General features: G+C 33.2%; 1 protein-coding gene across 3 annotated transcripts in view; it reads right to left on the minus strand.

Annotated features, from left to right (window-relative positions):
* Positions 1–19,472, minus strand: part of NBEA (neurobeachin) — a gene marked incomplete at both ends in the record, with an annotated part of 593,662 nt that overhangs the window by 463,947 nt on the left and 110,243 nt on the right. For all 3 annotated transcript variants that reach the window (XM_084235096.1, XM_084235095.1, XM_084235094.1), the window contains 2 exons: positions 9,711–9,844; positions 10,429–10,626. In XM_084235096.1, coding sequence (XP_084091222.1) covers positions 9,711–9,844; positions 10,429–10,626 — 332 coding nt within the window. The remainder of the gene's footprint in view (positions 1–9,710; positions 9,845–10,428; positions 10,627–19,472) is intronic.

Here is a 19,472-nt window from a genome sequence, read left to right on the forward strand (position 1 = left end):
TTTATAACTTAAGTTTTAAATGATCATACTGTAAAACTCACTTTTCTTTCTTTTGAGAATGTTAAGAGATATACAGATCTGTATAACTACCACCACAATCAAGACACAGATCACTTCTATCACACAAGAAAAACTCAGTCATGCTATACTTTTATGCCCTTACAGCCACATCCCAAAACGTATAAACTTGGGTAACTACTTATCTCTTCTCCATCACAAGAGTTTTGAATTTTCAAGAATGTCACATAAGTGAACTTATGTACTATGTACATAAGTCTTGAGGGAGTCTTGAGTCTCCCTGACACTAGAATATTGCCTTTGAGATTCATACAATTAGTTGTATATCCATTTTAACTGTTGAATAGTACATGATCCTATGAATGGATTACTATAGTTTATATTTATTTGAGTTTATCTAGTTTACAGCAATTATGAATAAGGCTATTATAAATATTAACATAATGGTTTTTATATAAACATAGTTCTCATTTGTTCCTCATAAATATACATTCACATGTAGAAAGGCTGAGCTATACAGCTAATGTAAATATAACTTGATAATAAATGTGGCTGTAGCACCTGACAACCCCATCAGTAATGTGTTCCAGTTTGTCCTCATTCTTCTCAGCACTTGAGACCACAAGTACTTTTGATTTTCTGGTTTCTCAAGAAACCTATTAGGACAGAGCTGGTGTGGGCCCTGCATCTAAAAATAAAGAAGGTATCAGGTCTCTTAGTGGTGACATGCAGCTTGTGCTGGTGACTCAGAACCTGGTGGGGGAGTGGGAACTAGATCTTTCAGTCATGGAACTACTTGACCACACAGTTGTGGTGCTTGATAGAAACAACTCCTCCACCCTCACAATCTGAGTGGAATGGGCCCAGGTACCTATGTCTCAGTAGCACCAAATGACAGAACAAGAGGTGATAAAGTTCCACACTCCCAAGACATATGGCAAGTGCTGCTGCAGGAGTCATAAAGCTGCCAGATGCCAAAGTTCTTCACTAATAAGCAGGATTTCTCCTAGAAGAAAGTAATCTTAGAGGGAGTAAAACCTGTCCAGAGTAGACAATGTCCCCTGAAGACTTTTTCAGTTGAGGCACAGTACCAGAAATGGAAATTTACTAAGACATGATTAGGTGTGAGAATTCTCATGTAGTAGGTACAGTAAAGAACTAGTTAGAAATTGAACCAATGAGAGTTCTCTGTGTCTTCACAAATATTGGCAAAATGACTTATTAGTACACATAGCCACAATTTTAAATGAAATAATGCATCTATTTTTGCTTGTCTCTGTGTCTTTTACTTCCAGAGAGTTATTATGTTACTAGTAATTATAAATGTCACCTAAATAAATTCAAATATGATGAAAAAACCCAAACCCATCTAGAATTTTTGGTAAATAAGAACTAGTTCAAAATTTAATAGTTTAATTTGATGCATGCATATCTTTAAAGTTAAAATGTCTGGCATTAATACTTTCATTCAATGTTTAAAATACATTTAAATAAAAATGAGTTCAGTGTTCAGCAACTGACAAGGTCTATGTCAACAAAGACAGATTTGCTTTCTGATGTTTATATCTAAACTTCTCTCAGTAAAGGTCTTTTCCAGGAAAACTAATTAACTTATCTCTTCCCCTTAGATAAGTTCTTTTGTTTTCTACAGTAAATGCCCTGCTTTTCCTTTCTTACCTCATTCTAGTTATGGAATTAAAGATGGCATCTAACACATGGATGGAGCTAGAAGGAATTATGCTCAGTGAAATAAGTCAGAAGGAAAAAGAAAAATATCAGATGCTTTCACTTCTAGGAGGAATATAGGGGAACCAAATAAGACATCAGGGGAAAAATAATAACAATACAGAACACAACAAAACAAAAACAAACTGACAATTATAAACAAGAGACATCCTAGAGGGGAGGAGGTGGGAGAAGGATCAGACGGAGGGAAGGAGGGAAGAGCACAGGGGACTGTGGTGATGGTGCATGGGTGAACTGGTGGAGGAAATTCTATGAGGACTACACCTGGAGAGGGGGGTGGAGAAAGCAAACATTATTTAAAAATGAACAATGCTGTAAAGATATATACAATTTTTAAATAAATAAATAAAGCAATATGGACAAATCACTCAGTCTTATTGTAAAAGTGTAACCTCCATAGAAAGAGGAGGTTCCAGGCTGCCTGCTCCAGCAGAAGGGTGGAGCTGAGCTGCAACAAAGGACTGGGGAGAGGACTGAGAGAAGAAGTGGAAGAGGCAAGTAGAGCAGAGATATGAGAAGTTCCAATTGCTTCATGGCCTTGGACTTCCACCATGGACTTATGGGACATGGAAGGAGATATTTTAAAGACATGGGTGAAAGACCCACTGGGAGGCTGACAACAGAAGCCTTTATCTTGACTTGTATTTTTATTTTGATCCTTTCCTTCCACATTCCCTGGCCCCTTTGGCCTCCTTCCTATGATTCCTTGCCATAGGGTACCTTAGACTTGTGGCAAGCTTTTGGGCTTCAATGATCCTGCTTTGGGCCAACCCTGTTTGGCTGGGCACTTACCCATGAGGGAATGGGTAACTTTCAGTTTTCATTGACAAATTATATTCTTTCTCATCTCTCTATTAAAATCATTTTCTACAGAAGGTTATTCACATTAACATTACGTTTTTTTTTCTTTATGTGGCAGACAGCAGAACCTTTTTTGAGCATGCAAGGTTAGGGGGTCCTGGGTACCCCTCATTCTTCCCCCTAAAAGTCATAGGTCTCACTTGTGTATGTTAAGAGGTGTATAAAGCATTAAGTCTGTCCATGATATTTCTTGTATTTATTATTCACCAGCCTAGAAAAACCTTGAGGAATACAGGATGATTCCCTCTATAATCCCAGGATTAAATTGGTGGTTCCAGCCCTAGGAAAAACTAAAGCTGCAATTGGTTTTGTAACAGAGAGAAATCTTAATCCCATAAGCATTTGTTTCTTGTTGGAAAAATAGATAATACTTTGCCTTTTATTTGCATAAAGCTCTCTCTGAACTATGCCATATGATCTACAGCAATATATATCTTTTTATAAGCAAACTGGGACATGTGCTTTTCTCTCTTACTCCAAAATATAAAAACTTATAAGTATGGTTCTATATAGGGCAATGTGTTGGTTTGCATAAATCCAGTAAGACTCTTTCTCTACAGTAAGATGACTGAGACTTTGAAACCACAGTGCTTTTTGGACTCTACAGGTCTCAAAGCCTAGAAACAAAGGATAGCCCAACATCTTACCTTCAGATTCTAGATCTACCAGGAAGACTAAATAATTATACTCCCCCAGGAGACTTGGAAACTCCCAAACACATATATTTACAGGCAAAGTCTGGTGACTGTGGCATGGTCTCCTGCCCATAAGAGGCTTAGTCTGAGAATCTTTATAGAGGTTCCAGAAAAACCAATAAACAGTTATATTTTGTTCTTATTGTACTCATGTAAAAGAACTGGTCATGTTTACTAAAACTAATTTTGTCTTGCAAATGGATTTTACTGTAATCAATTGATAGAACTGGAGTGAAAGTGAAGAGAAATTATATTTCAGTAACTTTGGTATTAGTGGGCCTCTTCAGTCTGCAAATTGGATAAGATCCTATCAGTTTAAAATCTAAATATTGTGCACAAGTTTGATTCTAAGAGGTTATAGAATCTAATGAACATCCCTTTGCAATAACTTCTCTCTTGACAATTAGGTGCTTGTGCCATCATCCTGAAGTCTGGAAAGGATCCTATACGGCCCTTCCTATCACCCACTCTGCCTTAAATTTGGAAGGAATAAAACCTTGGATTCATCAGACTCAGGTAAAACCTTACCACTTAAGAGAGTGCACTGTAATCCCTACTTGTAATTTAATTTTAAAGGTCACCGAACTTCCCCAACTAGAGATCTGTTTTTATGATCTTTCTGTTCCCAGCAAAGCTGGAGACTAATACCTTTCTCTAGTGAGCTTGTTTCTATGCAGACAGCAAACCAAACTTCCTGCTGAGTTTGTAGCCTTATGCTTTAATCCAGCTTTCCAGGGCTCCCTTGGTGGGTGTTGCCCTTGCAAGGAACAAACCAGATTCAAAACAGCTCCCTGTACTGGGAACAGATATCCCATCTGTGTTCCTCTTGGTTAAATGCCACCCAAGAAATGGGTTGTCTCCTGGGTGAGATACTCAGCTCTAGAGGAACATGCTTTGATTGAGAGGAGAAATGTCGTTATGTTAACAAGAGTGGACAGGTAATGTCCAACATAAAAATTTCAAGTGGTCCCAAGAATACTATCTTTCCGCTGCTATATATCTCTCCTCTTTAGATCTTGAATACACAATTTCATTGTTAATTTTGTCTCTTCTTGTTTAGAAGCAGTTAAGGTACAACACCCAGCAGATACACCTCAACGTCTTGGACTCTGCCTTCATCACCTTCCAGAACCAGCATAAAGGACCAACTGTCTGTCAGTTCAGGGACTAGCATTATGGAGACCATATCCTAGGCTCCTTAGGTCCACACAGCTCTATACCCAACTCCAGCCTGACTCAGTCACAGAAGATGGAACTCCTGCTTTCAACCCCTCCCTCCCCCAAGTATGGATTGGATATGGTAGGGGAGGTGACAGGGGTTGATGGAAGGTTAAAGTAGAAAAATTTAGGCCAGAAGGTCTCACAAATATAAATACCAGAGATGGAGTAGGAATGATCTTAATCTTAAACCAAACCTCAATGTAGTATCCAGTTCTAAGGTGGGGTCAGAAAACATTATCAGCCAGAAGTGGTGACAGAGGAGATTATCAATCAAAGAAGATCAAACCAACCTGACCCCAAGGATTTAAATTCCACAATAATTTCAATGAATTACATAATAAAAGAACACCTCTTGCCCTGCCAATCACAGCTCTCTGCCCATCTGTGTCTATACAGGTATCTCTTTTTATTTGCTTTCCTTAATAAACTTGCCATGTGCTGATGAAATAAATTTAAAAAAGACCTCATTTGGGGCCATGAAACACATCTTAAAAAGTTAAAAGAACAGAAATTATATAGCACTTGCTCTCAGATCACAATGGAATTAACTAGAAAAAAAAAATAAAAGAAGCAAAAAACACCATAATACACGGGGATGAAATAGCATATTTATTAATAATGCACGGATCAAAGAAGAAATCTCAAGTAAGTTTACAAATATTTTGAACTATAATGAAAAAAAAAGTAGCATATCAAAATTCATGCAGTGAAGTGAAGCAGTGTTTACAGGGAAATGTATATGTATAGCACTGAATGCATATGTAAGAAAAGAAGTCTAAAACCGATAATCTAAACTTTTACTTTTACACTATAAAAAGATAAGTAAGTTAAAGCTAAAGGAAAAAGAAGAAAAAGATAATTACAACACAATTCAATGAAATTGAAAAAAGGCAATCAATAAAGAAAATTATTAGAAACGAAAGCTATCTTATGAAAAGATAACGTTCATAAACCTCTAGCCAAGTTGAGGAAAAAAAGGAGGGAATACAAAATATTAATTTAAGACCAATTCCTTAAGACCAATTCCTTAAGACCAGTTCCTTAAGACACCTGATGCTAAAATTCACATGAAAAGAAATATTTAAAATGTGCCTACTATTAAGGAAAATAAATCAGTAATTAACTTTCCAAACAGAAAGCAGAAAAATACCTCTCATGAACACAAACATAAATATCAAGAAAATATCATCTAACAGCATAGAAAGAGTCTACCACCACAACCAAATGGGAATTGTCTAAGGTATACGAAGTTTATTCAAGTATCAATATATTCAATATATTGAATATATTCAATAAATATAAAAATATTCAAATATCAATGTAATCCATCACACTCACAGTCCGAAAAAGAAAAATTATGTGCTCACATTACTAGATATAACAATCCAACTATTCATGGTATGACAACTACTCTCTTAATGTACATTTAATTGTTTGACATACAAAACCATTTATCTCTAGTACCAGAAAACATGTATTTTTCTAAAAGAAATTTTTCCTAAGTCACACAAAGTGAAGGGTATTTTTTGTTTGTTTAGTATTACATGTAGAATTTAATTACATATGTTCTTAAAAGGGAAAGAGCAAAGTTGAGAACCATATATCATTTGCAGTGAAGGTATATGATCATTCAAATAAAAGGAATATGAAATTTCTAATTTATTGAGTCATTCCTAAACACAAAATAGAAACTAAATGAATACTTTAAAGATTGAGGCTATGCTTCTTGAAATCAGTCAGCAAGCATTTTTCATTATTTTAGTCATTATTTATTAAATGTCTAATAAACAATAAAATTTGTGTAGCTATTGCTCTCAATTAAAGCATTCAATATATTAAAAAAAAAAACCCTATTAGTTACCCACATAATGACCAAACATCTAAATAGTCTGATCACTTGGGGGCGTTTCTAAAGGTGATCATGGTGCATGAGAATTACTAGGAATATGGAGAAATTACAGCAGTTAACACATTGACCTAATTTACTATTTAAAAACAAATCACATCAAAAATACTGTATATGTTACCACAAGCTATCTACTCATTTAAATAATATTTATCTACTCGTTTTGCTGGCTAATTTCTTTATACCATGATAAAAGCTAAGAACATGCTTAATGAAAAGACAATAAAAAGGATTTTTCCGGGATATTTAAATACTAAAAACCAGGCAAAGAAAAATCATGTTAAGCCCTCCCAGACATCTGTGACTTGATGTTGGGTTTAAAACGAGACTTAATACATCGCTCAATTTTAAGCCACCATATCTATCAAATGAATATAGTTCAAAACCAGTTTTCACCATAACTGAAATTCAAAATACAAGTCCTACTTAGTTACTTAAATAAGTAATTATATACAATTCATTGGTAGGAAGAAATTCAAATTAAATGTAATGACTGATGATGCATTTTATATAAAATTGTCATACTAGAGATTACACTGTAGATCACCTAGCAAATTTTTATAACAATTTAAACCAGTATTACTGAGTGTTCACTACGTGAATCTACATATTTATCACATTTAATCTACACAATTCAGTGAGCTATTAGTATTCCAATCTTTTAATGGTGGGAACTGAATTTAAAAAAGTTAATAACATATTGAAAGTTGCAAAGTTGCACTTAAAAATAAATAGTAAACTCAGCATTTGAACTCATGTCTTTTTAACTTGAAAGTTCACAGATATAACACGTATAATATGTTTCCTTCATAACAAAATGAACTACAAAAAAATCTGCACAAATTAAGTCCATGTCAAAAGGTTTCATAAAATAAGATTACTACTTGAGTAAGTTATTTTAATACTATGTACCTAACATAGAATAAAACTCATTAAGGTTTATAACAATGGCATAGTACTGCCAACAGAGGTGATGCTTATAGAAACGTGATAAAGTGAATAGAACTAAAAAGTTTCACCTTAAAAGAGAGTAGAAAAGTAATTTATTTAAGCTCAATTTCTGCAAAAAGTAATGAAGAATAAGACAACATTATAAGTTCTGTCATTTTTTTATTATGCAAACAGATTTTCTGACAAATTTTCTATGTAAGATTAAAAACTTTAAATTGATTCCCATTCATCTAGAACAATTTAATACTGACTAAAGATGATATCTCATTCACCCATATGAATTTATGATATAACCATAAAAAAAGAAATTCTATGAACCTTTACCATAAATGTCTATGTTCTTCAAACAAAATAACAAAATACTGTATTACTGATACACACAGTGTCCACAAAAGAATTAACCTTAGAGACTTGACATACAAAGAAACTACATACAAAGAAAAGGGCTTTGAAACATTTAATGAAAAATAGATAAGCATTCAAAAAAAATTACTGTAACACATGGTATTGTTTATATTATTATGACATTACTATTAAAAGAGGAATGTGATACTTCACTATATTGTCCCATTGGCTATAAACTAAGAATATTTATGTCACTGAAAAAGTCAAAGTTATTTATTATAGAAATTAATATGAATGATGTAAAAGAACATAAAAGAACAAACAGATCAAAATGCAAATCAGAATGCTGATCCCTCACTGTCCTTTATCTTCATGATGAAATAAATACAAAATACCAAACCAAAACATAAATACTAAAGTGAGTTTTATAGACAAGCAATGAAAAATAATCACGTGCTTTGGATGAATGGACAAGATAACCTGTCAAATAATGGTTTTAGTACTATAATTTCATAGCAACTATTAATGATGTAAGTTCTTGTGATAATTTTAGTTATAGCATTTCAAACTGCATAATCTTTCTAATGTCTCCAATTAAAGTAATACATTTATTTCAGGTTAAAATAATTATAGATTTCATATTAATTAATAGGAATTATTTAAATTACACATGGAGTTCTCTACTGCCTGTTTCATGCCCAACTTCTTTTCATAGCACTTACTAGGTTTTAAGTTAATGATCATGTTTCCTGGATCACTCACATAAAGAGACAAGACAATTTGTAATTAAATTCATGACTGAAAATTTAAATTTTCATTTATTTCACTACACTGATATGCTTAGCAATTAAATTACTTAAGATCTCATAACAAAGTAGTATCACATAAGGGCATGACCTCCTTTTTCACTTCAGCTTTTCACTTTAAAACTCCAACCTTTACAATGTGCTATTATAAAAGAAAGTATGACCCATAGGTAGGAGTTGAATGTTGCAAATGTACAGGTCACATTTGCATTTATGCTTTACATAAAGAGAGTCCCAGTGTAGCAATAACATTATTAGTAATACCAAACTACAATTTTAATATCTACTATATTAATAGATAATAAATATGACCAAATTATATATTACATTTAATTGGACTTTAAATTTTTTCCCATCTCAAATTCATTCACTAGTTTGTCCATCAATTCAAAATAAGATTATCCATGAAGGATTTCATGTATGTATACATAAAATGAGACATTTCCATCTTACTTTTGGAGTAAAAAATAATGCTTACTTATTAACTTTCTCTTTAAATTCTCCAAACATAGAATATACAGTTAAAAAAGCTATTAAAATTTACATTTAACTAGTTAATATATGTGATTCAGAGATTAAAACATTAGCGTTCGATGCATGAAATATTTTTAATAAAAAAGTGGGAAGCTCTAAAAAATTGCATAGGAAATCAACCTTATCACAAGACATTTAATTTTCATATAAAATTGGATATGCTGGATTCTGAATTATGAGCTACACACAAAGAAAACCTAATATCGATATTGGGCAAGTCTCATGACAACAGCATTATAAAATAATGCCACTATTTAATATTTAAATTAGTCAAGTTATTAAATACAATTCTTGCTAATAAACTTTATCCTAGTAATTTTCTTTAACCTGGCACAATTTCATGGACAATCCAAATTGTAAGCACTTGCAAAGGATATGGTTGGGACTAAAATTTTTCATCAATTGCGTAATAAAACCATTATGCTCCAGCTGGCAAGAATAGTTTACTATCAAGAAAATGTTTCCTTCAAGTGCCAGGTCTTTTTTAGTATCACAGACTTAAAGAAACTTTTTATTAAAACTTAAAGGACAAAAACCAAATATAACATTTTGTACAGCGCTGAATATACCATATATAATCTAAATGCTTAAGAAATACCAGCAATTGCACATTCAAAGAAAACTTACCAGACAGTTGTTTCCACTTGACTATCATTGAGTTGCCGATTATCCAGCTGGGCAAAAAGTGGGAAAAGCACTTGTATCCCTCCAATTGAATGAATTGCACTATGAATTGAATGTGTTACTATAGCTTTCACATCCTAAGTCAAAAAACAAAAATTATTAAATTTCTATAGTATATTATCATTATTCCCTTGTTCCAAAAATCTTGGTAAGAAATCAAATAATATAGGTTAAGATATATAAAACCCCCATTATGTTATTTTCAACACACATTAAATAATTAAGTATTTTTGCAGATCACTTTTAAATCTGAAATCTTAAATTGAAAGATTTTACACAGGAATATGAAGCTATAAATCAAAAGATATTTTAAAATACGAAATACTGATGGATTTAAAAACAATCAAGTAATTTTTACATTAAAGAGCTAGGCAGATACATTCTTAAAGCAAATATATTTTTATGCTTAACAATTCATTGTCCATCTGCACAGTCAAATGGCTTTATTTCAGAAGATATAGAACATATAGATTACAGGAATGAAAGCATATTGCTGAGAGACACAGAAAAAGAGAGCTGTAAAAATGTTACTAAAAGAACTAGAAAGTGAAAAAAGGGAATAAAAGCAATTGTAGACTTATAGATGAGCAATGTTTAATACGTAATGTAACAATACTGTTACTGCTGATGAGAACATGAAAATTAACTTATTATTACCCACCTGGAGCATTAGGGCATGTGGGGAATGCACAAAAATTGATGCATTTTCCTTTGGTGATGATTCGAGGCATAGTTGAGCATCAGTGGCCTTAGCATTATACGTAAATGCAATGCTACTTGCAAGTTTCCCATCATACAGAACCTGTTTATGATGTTCTGCCAAATGAATATCACTCTCAGATTTAAACTTGAAGGTGCTCTGAAAAGATAAAACTAAATGAAACACCATTTTCAAATGTAACATAATAAAACTGTAAATTTTAAATAGAGAAATATTTACAATAAGCAATTATTATGTGTGCCTACCATCAATGGTATTACTTATATTATTTTGTTATTCTCACTTCAGTTCTGTAACAGTTAATTATGCTAGAAAAAAATCATGCTATTCTTTATATTCTCAATTTTATTATTTACAAAATAATTTTATTAGAACAAATATAAATCCAAATTGTATTAAATGTAGATAGGAATTTAACATTTCATAACACAAAATTTAATTTTTCTTCTCAACATTTTAAAAAGCATTTATATAAGTTGGGACTCATGAATTACTAATACATAAAATGACTAATTTGATACTACAAAATATTTACATGTAAAAATATTTAATAAACATATCAACATTTTGAATACCAAAGGTCCTGTACAAGTGTAATTGTTATGTTAAACTCAGAAGAGAGGTTTATTAAAACATATTACCACTTTAAATAATAAGAAAAAATAAAAATGTATCAGTTAAAACAAGAAAGGTATTTTATAAATGGTTAAAAATTCTCTGTAGATTAAAACCTGAAAAATAATATTTAACCTTTGAAATCATCATATGATATCCATGTATTTTTTTAATTTACAATTGTGAAAACAAATGTTGGAGAAATTAAGATCTAGAAGTGATGGAGTCAGGATAAAATATCAAGTCTAGTAACTCATAGTCAGGTTAATGTATATATAGAGATATGACATGATTATAACCCAAGCTCTGCCACTAATTCTTTTGACACATATTTTGAGTCAAAGAAATCATTTAACTCACGTGGCTTCAATTTCCTTACTTTAATGTTAAATTTAAATCAAATGTTCTAAACTCAAGTTCTCATAGAAGACCATTAGATAAGCATGTAAAGTAAAGAAGGGTAGATGAAGACTTCTTCAAACTAATGAATGCATGACCTGTCCAAAGTGGCTTTTACTGTTCAGTTAATTATTGTCACATGCTTCCAATTCTTCCATATTCTTAAAAGAAAAAATAAATATGGATTTCCACCTAATTTTTTAATTGAATTCAAATATTTTAAAAACCCTGAATACCAAAAATGTCATGCCTAATTTCACCACTTTCCTATTTCTAGACTAATTTCTGGAGAGCCTTTTTATCATGAACCTGAGTGTAAACAGCTGATTTTTAAGCATGTGCCAAGATTTTAAATGGCATAGATGATTAAAAGCATATATATATATATATATATATGTTGTAAAGTATATTATTTTTCTTTTAAATATAAATGTATGTAGATATTTCAATATTAGGCATAAACATAACTAAATTTTGTTCTACTTTAAAATTTTGAAAAATCAGTTATATTGTACTTAGGAATAGGTATTCACTACAATAAAAATTGAAAGAATTTTTTAAAATAATAATTAAATGAAATTCTGAGTTAACTACATGAGACACTGGCAATATAAAACATACCTAATTGCCTTACACACTGGCCGAGTTTGTATTATAAACATTTTAATAGATACTTCAGCAAATTATCTTTGCTTTCCCTACACTTAGTTAAAACCAAGGTTAAAGGGTCAAACTGCTACCAGAATCTAGTGTACAAAGGAAAAAAAAATCAAAACTTTTGAGCTTTGCTTTGCTTTCATGAACTTAGTTAGAGGCTTATGGGGAGATGACACAGCCCAATCATTCACAAACTCCACTAATGGTGAACTGAGCCTTAAGCATGCCAAAAATAAAGGACTGCTGATACAGAAGAGGGGGGGATACTCAGAAGGTAGGAACCAACCAACAGGAATTTAAAGCTCCAGTTATCTGGAAAAAAAAAAAGTCTCTTCGTACTTCTTCCTGTATGAACTGCCCTGGAAACAGTCAAGGCCACCTCTACATTTCTTTGCTTTTAACCCACTCTTTAGTCAACCAAATTCAACTCCTTTGTTCTGAACTACACTCTGCCAAACCAGTATAAACACCTTCTCCTACCTAGACAAGGAGACAGAATTTTTCTCCTATCCCCTTATATACATCAGGCAATGATCCCATTGCTCTATAACATAGTGAAAGTTCAATTAAGATATGATAAATAAGCCTATTCCTTATCTTTCATACTAGGACTGAAAGAGAGAATAAATGCTAGTAAGGCTGTGGATAAAAGGGAGCCCTTGTACATTATTGATGTTATTGTAAATTAGTACAGACGCTAAAGAAAAGAATATGAAGGCTCTCTTAAAAATAAAAAAACAGATCTAGTAATTCAATTATTAGGATTACATCTGAAAGAAATGATATTACTATCTCAAAGAGATGCCTGTACCAATATATTCATTGACTCATTATTTAAAATAGCTAGGACAAGAAGGCTGATATTCCAGTAATAGAAATACAAAATGGTAACCACCTTAAGCTCAAACTATTTATAAAAACTGAATACAGTCTTAAAAAAGAGTGAACTTAAATACCCAAAAGCAGCCCCTTCATAAGATTTGTAACAAAAATTATTATGAGTGGGGGTAATAGTTCAAATTCTGTGGTGGACCAAAGAGTCATAAAGTGCTAGCAAGATGGCAGAATTTATATAGTATCTAAGCTATCCTGAAAGAGCTTTGGCACTTTACAATATCTAAAGAGAATATGAAACCCCCTTAGTCACCTGAAGGGCAGTGTTACAACAAAAATTGAATGAAAAAGAAAGAGGCCCTCTTCTCTTTATCTTCAAACATACTGTAGATCTCAAAGTAAAAGAAGATTCCATTCAAAGGCAATGCATCTCAAGATAATGTAAATGGCACTATTTTTATCTACTTGAAGTATGTAAGTTGCACCATAAATGAAAAAGACATGGGAAAAAAAAAACCTGTCCATCAATAGGTAAAGAAAATATGAAATATTAACACACACAGAGGAATCATTTGTGACAACATGGATGGATCTTGAGGGCACTGTGCTGAGTCAAATAATTCAGACAGAGAAAGATAAATATTGCATGATCTCATTTAAATTTAGAATCTAAAAAAAAAAAATCCACAGATAGAAAAACTAGACTGGTGATTGGCATGGGGCAACTATGAAGCTATTCACAGCCACTGCAGCATGATTTGATCCTCTGCCAGAGAGTAACCAACATGGAGCAACAGATCTCTTCTGTCTCAACCCATTTCTCTACTATAAGTTTTTGATAATACATGAATGGAAAATAAAGCCTAGACTCATTACTTTGATATTAAAAGCCCTTATAAATTTGTTTATACCCTATCCTTAAATTCCACCACAAATCCTACTCTGCATTCTATCATCAAGCTATATCTAATTTATGGGTTAACCCATGAATGCAACAGAATTATATAAAGTAGCAATTCTGCATGTCATTAGAATTAAGATAGTATTAATCTACTGAGACTGATTTGGATAAGTTAAAGTGTAAGCCCTAGAAGGGAAACATTAAGAAAATAAGAAAAAAAGAGTGGAACATATATTATAGAAATGAAAATTCTACGCTGGGCTGTGAAGCTGCCCGCAGCCTCCACAGCGCAGGTTCGATTCCCGGCTGCCGGGTAAGGGTCCCGGTGTGACAGACCTCTCCTGCTGTGCACACTGCTCCCCTCAGCAGTGTATTTCGTCAGTCTGCCTGTTCTGTTCCCCACTCTGGCTCTGGTGAATTCTCTCACCCTCCCAGTGCTTGCATAAATAAATAAAAAAATCTTAAAAAATAAAAAAAGAAAGAAAGAAATAAAAGCTCTACACTGGGATATATTCACTTAATTAAAAAAAAAAAAGGAAAAAAAAATGGAAAAATTTGCACCTACAAATCCAACTGTATCAACAATAAAATTAAGGTAACAATAAACAATTCAATCAAAAGACAAAGAATTATCAAACTAGCTAATAAAAAAATCTAACTTTTTTAATTAAAACAGATACACTTTTTTGTTTGTTTTTAAACATCATTGTTTATTTTTTTCAACATATTGGATTTCTCTCCTCAGGTGCAATCACCATAGTTTTCCCACCCTCAAGGTTCCCACAGTCCTCCACTGCTCTCCCACACCCCTTCTCTACTCTCTCACCCTCTCCTTCCCCTCCTGAGTGTGTCAGAAGCTCAGATCTCATTTGTGTTCAAGAGTAACTCTTACAGTTTTTCTTTGAATAGACATATTTTAGATGTAAAGTCACAAAAGATTTAAAATAACACTCTACTTAACAACTGAATACATATTCTTCTCAAGGGTACATGAAACATTCTGCTGGATAGTTTTAAGCCCATAACACAAACCAGAGTGAATTTATAAGAATAGGTATAGTACAGGGCCTCTCCGGTGGCGCAGCAGTTGAGCTCTGGGTTGCGAAGCTATCGGCGGCCTCTGCGGCGCCGGTTCGATCCCCGGCTGCTCCCCGGCCACCGGAGGAGGGTCCCACATGGCGCGCAGACCTCTCCTGCCGCCCGCTGCTCCCCTCAGCAGTGTACTTTGGTCCTTCTGCCTGCTCTGCTCCCCGCTCTGGCTCTAGTGAATTCTCTCACCCTCCCGCGCTTCTGACTGTACCCAGTGCATGTATAAACAAACAAACAAACAAACAAATAAATAAAACATGCCTCTATTAAAAAAAAAAAAGAATAGGTATAGTACAATGTATATAGTCTTTGACCAAATTGACTATTAGACACTAATAGGAAGTTTCAGAAATTGAAAGCACTTTGGAAAAAAATAATATAACCCTAAATATATAATACATCTAAATGGAAATAAAAAGGAAATTATACTGAAAAAATACTTTGAGATTAATTAAAATGAAGGCATAAATGCCAAAAAATAAGTAGCTCCTTCAGGAAAATAAAGTATATAAAGGAAAACCTACAACTGAATGCATTTATATTTAAAAAGGAAGATCTCAAATCAACAAGTAAATCTTCTACCTTATAACACTGATTACAAAAGAAAAAAACTAAACACAAAACAAGCAGAAGGAAGAAAACAGTAAGGATTACAGGAGAAATTAATAAAAGAGACTAATAAAACAACAAAGAAAAACAATGAAACTAAAAGATTCTTTGAAAAGATTTACAAAATTGAAACTTGTATTTAGACTAATTTAGTAATAGCATCTCAATAGATGATTGTCTCAATAGATGCAGAAAAAGAAATTTGACAATAAAAAGCATTTGATTGATAATAAACAGCAAATGAGGAATACAAATAGAATTTCTTCAATCTGAAAAAATAAATCATCTATGAAAAACCCCACAAGTAATGACATAGCTAGAGCGACTATGAAAGAAATAAAAAGGTATTTGGTTTGAAAGAAATAAATAAAAATTTCTTTATGCGGGCAGTATAATCATATAGAAAGAAAATTCTAATTAATCCTCAATAAAATATTACCACAAGTACGTTCAGCAAGATTACAAGATATAGAATCAAAATACACACACACACACAAAACTACTGCTTCTATATACTAGAAAAGAAAATAATATGAAGTTTAAAAATAACTATCGTCTTTTAACACATCAAAATTAGTAAAATACTAGAGAATAAATTTAACAAAGAAGTTTAACACTTCTAGCACTTGATTTATGGCAAAAAGTACACAAAATATATTTGAAAAAAATTGTAAAAAACTCATATAGATGTAAACACATCCCATGTTCTTGGGTTAGAAGATTTAATATTAAGATGGCAATATTTCCCAAATTGTTCTACAGATTCTACACAACAGCAAAATCTTACTATTTTATGATTTGTTTTCAGAAACTGATAAACTTATTCTAAAATCTATATGTAAACTAAGTGACCCAGCATAGACAAAAAAGGAAAATGCTGTAAAAGAACAAACTTAAGAGACTAATTATGTCTCAATTTTAAAATTTATATAAAAAGTCTAAACTAGGCAAAACTATTGACAGGTTATAAAGATATTAAACACACACATATAGAGATCACTATAAGCTTATATGTAATCAGATGATACATATATAATATCTATATTATATAATATATAATCATGTGTAATACATAAAATAATATATAATCTCTAGAGATTTCAGATTGCTTAAGACTAGGGTAGGACTTAGAAGGAAAAAAACAACAGTAAAGGGTACAGGGTTCTTTTTTGAGGTGATGAAATGTTCTGAAATTCACTATGGTGATGTTTGTACATATAAATCTACTGGCTTTTATACTCTACAAGGGTATATACATGAGTTGTATGTTAGTAAAATCATCAAACAAAAAAATTAAGCTCTTTTCCTCTTCCTTTTCCCTATTGTAAACCAAAAAGCTACAGGTAGGACTAAGCAAAGTAAACACCTACATGAGGGGTTGGAGGGGAGTCACAGGGACCAGTAGGGTAGCAGCGCCCTGAACTAAGTGAGGAGCATATACATACAAAAGATCAACACAGTATAAAAGGCGGAGAGGATGTCTACCCAATAAGGCTAGGCACTGGCACCAGAGAGTAAACAAGTTAAGCAAAGCATCTTTGCAAGGAGAGATGGAGCCCAAGAAGCAAATAGTCATACAGGGGAGCTTCTTATCTTGGGGTGTCAAAGATAAGCAGGATGACTAGGACAACAAAGTGGAGTGGGGTGAAAGGGAGTAAGAAAGAAGCAACTTGCTGCAGGATGTCAGATATGAGCAGGGTAGGAAGGGATCCCTAAAAGAGCTGCACAATTCCGGATGTCAGAATTGTAATCCAGTCACAAGGCATTAAAAGAAGAATGGACGGAAATGGGAATAGTCCTAGTGGAAAATTTCTCATAAGGAGGGTGTTCACTAAGAGGGCTTGCCTAACAGGACTCTAGAGGGAAGCTGAGAACAGGAAGTGGAATACAAAGTAAGGTTTGGAAAGCAGTCCTTTAGAATGTGGCTTGGCATATTGGAGACTGGAAGAAGGCATACTAATAAAAAGGCTGCCTGTCATAGATCGCTGCAGCCTGGGGAAGTTGAGGAGTACACAGGGAAGCAACCAGGCAAGGGCTGGCAGAACACAGGCAGAATAGGAAGCACATCTGCCTAAGATGGCTACTCAACATGGAGTGTCACATTGTTTCCAGAGGGGAACAGAACATCAAAACAAGTCCACCAGTCGGTAGAGGAGACTGGAGGTCCAGAAGGATGGTCCAATGTGGGAAGCTGGAGTTGAGGAAGAACTGAGGAAGAACCCTTCCTCAGAGGGATCCATAAAGGAGTTGGAGGTGGCCAACACAGCATGCCAAAGTCAACTTCAAGTGACAAAGGATCCACGTGGGAAATAAAAAAAAAAAAAACCTGAAAAACTGCTCTATCTAGCCAACTTCAGATACATTATAATGTAAATACAGAGAACTGGATCTTTTTTTCCCATAAAGGGCATTATGAGACAACTGGCAAAAATTTAACGAGGTCTGAGAAGTAGATGGCAGTATCACATTAATGTTAATAATCATGTATAAGAATGCTCATGTTTGGAAAGAACATTAGAATAGAACATTCTAGGGGTGATGGGAGAGCCTATAAGCTTTTACTCTCAAATTGTTCAGAAAAAAATTTTCTTAGAGTGGCGCTTGTAATTTCACTATAGCTTCATTTGCATTTTAAATCTGAAAATAAAAGAAATATTCAAGAGAAAGTGACAAATATTAAATTTAAGCAAATAAATTGAACACATAGTCGTCTCTGAAGAAAACCAAAGCCAAAATATAAAGTAAGAAAAATGTGAAATATAAAATCATGCAAAACTACCAAAAGTACACATGATTTATCTGAGCAACCTCAGAATGACTGGGACCCATCTAGAGAAACTGCTCGACTTGAAGAAAAAGGAAAAGAAAAATTCTTTGAACATGACAGCAAAACCAGCAAGTGCCTTAGAAAGGATATCAGACTGTCATCAAACTGTCAACAAAAGTACTGGAAGCCAGAAGAAAATCAGTAGCATATTTAATATGGTACAAGAAAGAAAGGGTTGTTAGTCAAGAATTTTATAGTCAGGCAAATGACTTTCAAATCCAATTCCCAAAAATTATTATTCCCTTGAGCCCTTTCTGAGGTATCAACTATACAGTGACCTTCAGATAGTCAAAATACAGCAATATACAGAATTTGATGAACCTTATATATACTTAGAGAACTATGATAAGAGTTAAAGAAGAGGGAATAGTATGTAATAACTTAATACATTCACAATGCAGTTAATGCCTTGCATTGATTTGCTAAGGCTATGATAATAAAATATGCCAAAACAAAGCTACTCAGAATCTGGTTGCTTAAACAACAGATTTTTTTTTTTTTTCATAATTCTGGAGGATAAAAGCCCAAGATCAAGATATCTGTAGGGTTGGTTTCTTCTGAAATCTCTTCCTTGGCTTGTAGATGACCGTCTTCTCTTCACTGCACTTCACATGGTCTCTCTGTGCATGACTATGCCCTAATTTCCTCTTCTTAAAAGAACACCAGCCATAGTGGATTAGAACCCACCCTAATTACCTCACTTGACCTCAGTTTACTTTCCAAAGATTCTTGTATGTGTAATTATGGGTTTTTCCAACCCTATCATCCTCAATGTACTTAACAAACAGGATTCTCATGTAAGAGAAAAGATTTGGATTTAACTTAGGTGAAATTAAAACACAGCAAGTCCTGAATTTGAAAGTGCAAGAACTCAAAGGATATCAAAATAATGACCAATTTCATAGTATTAAGCACCCCTAGAATCCAGACTGCGTCTTGAATACCATATTTTGCACTAACAGAAACTAGGGACTCTTGGAGTAATGACTAATTTCAGGACAAAAACAAGAAAATGTTCAGGATGGTCTCAAACACTGTCATAGGAAGTAGCAA

This window comes from Talpa europaea, assembly GCF_964194135.1.
Source record: "Talpa europaea genome assembly, chromosome: 6".
In the NCBI taxonomy this organism is placed as follows: Eukaryota; Metazoa; Chordata; class Mammalia; order Eulipotyphla; family Talpidae; genus Talpa; species Talpa europaea.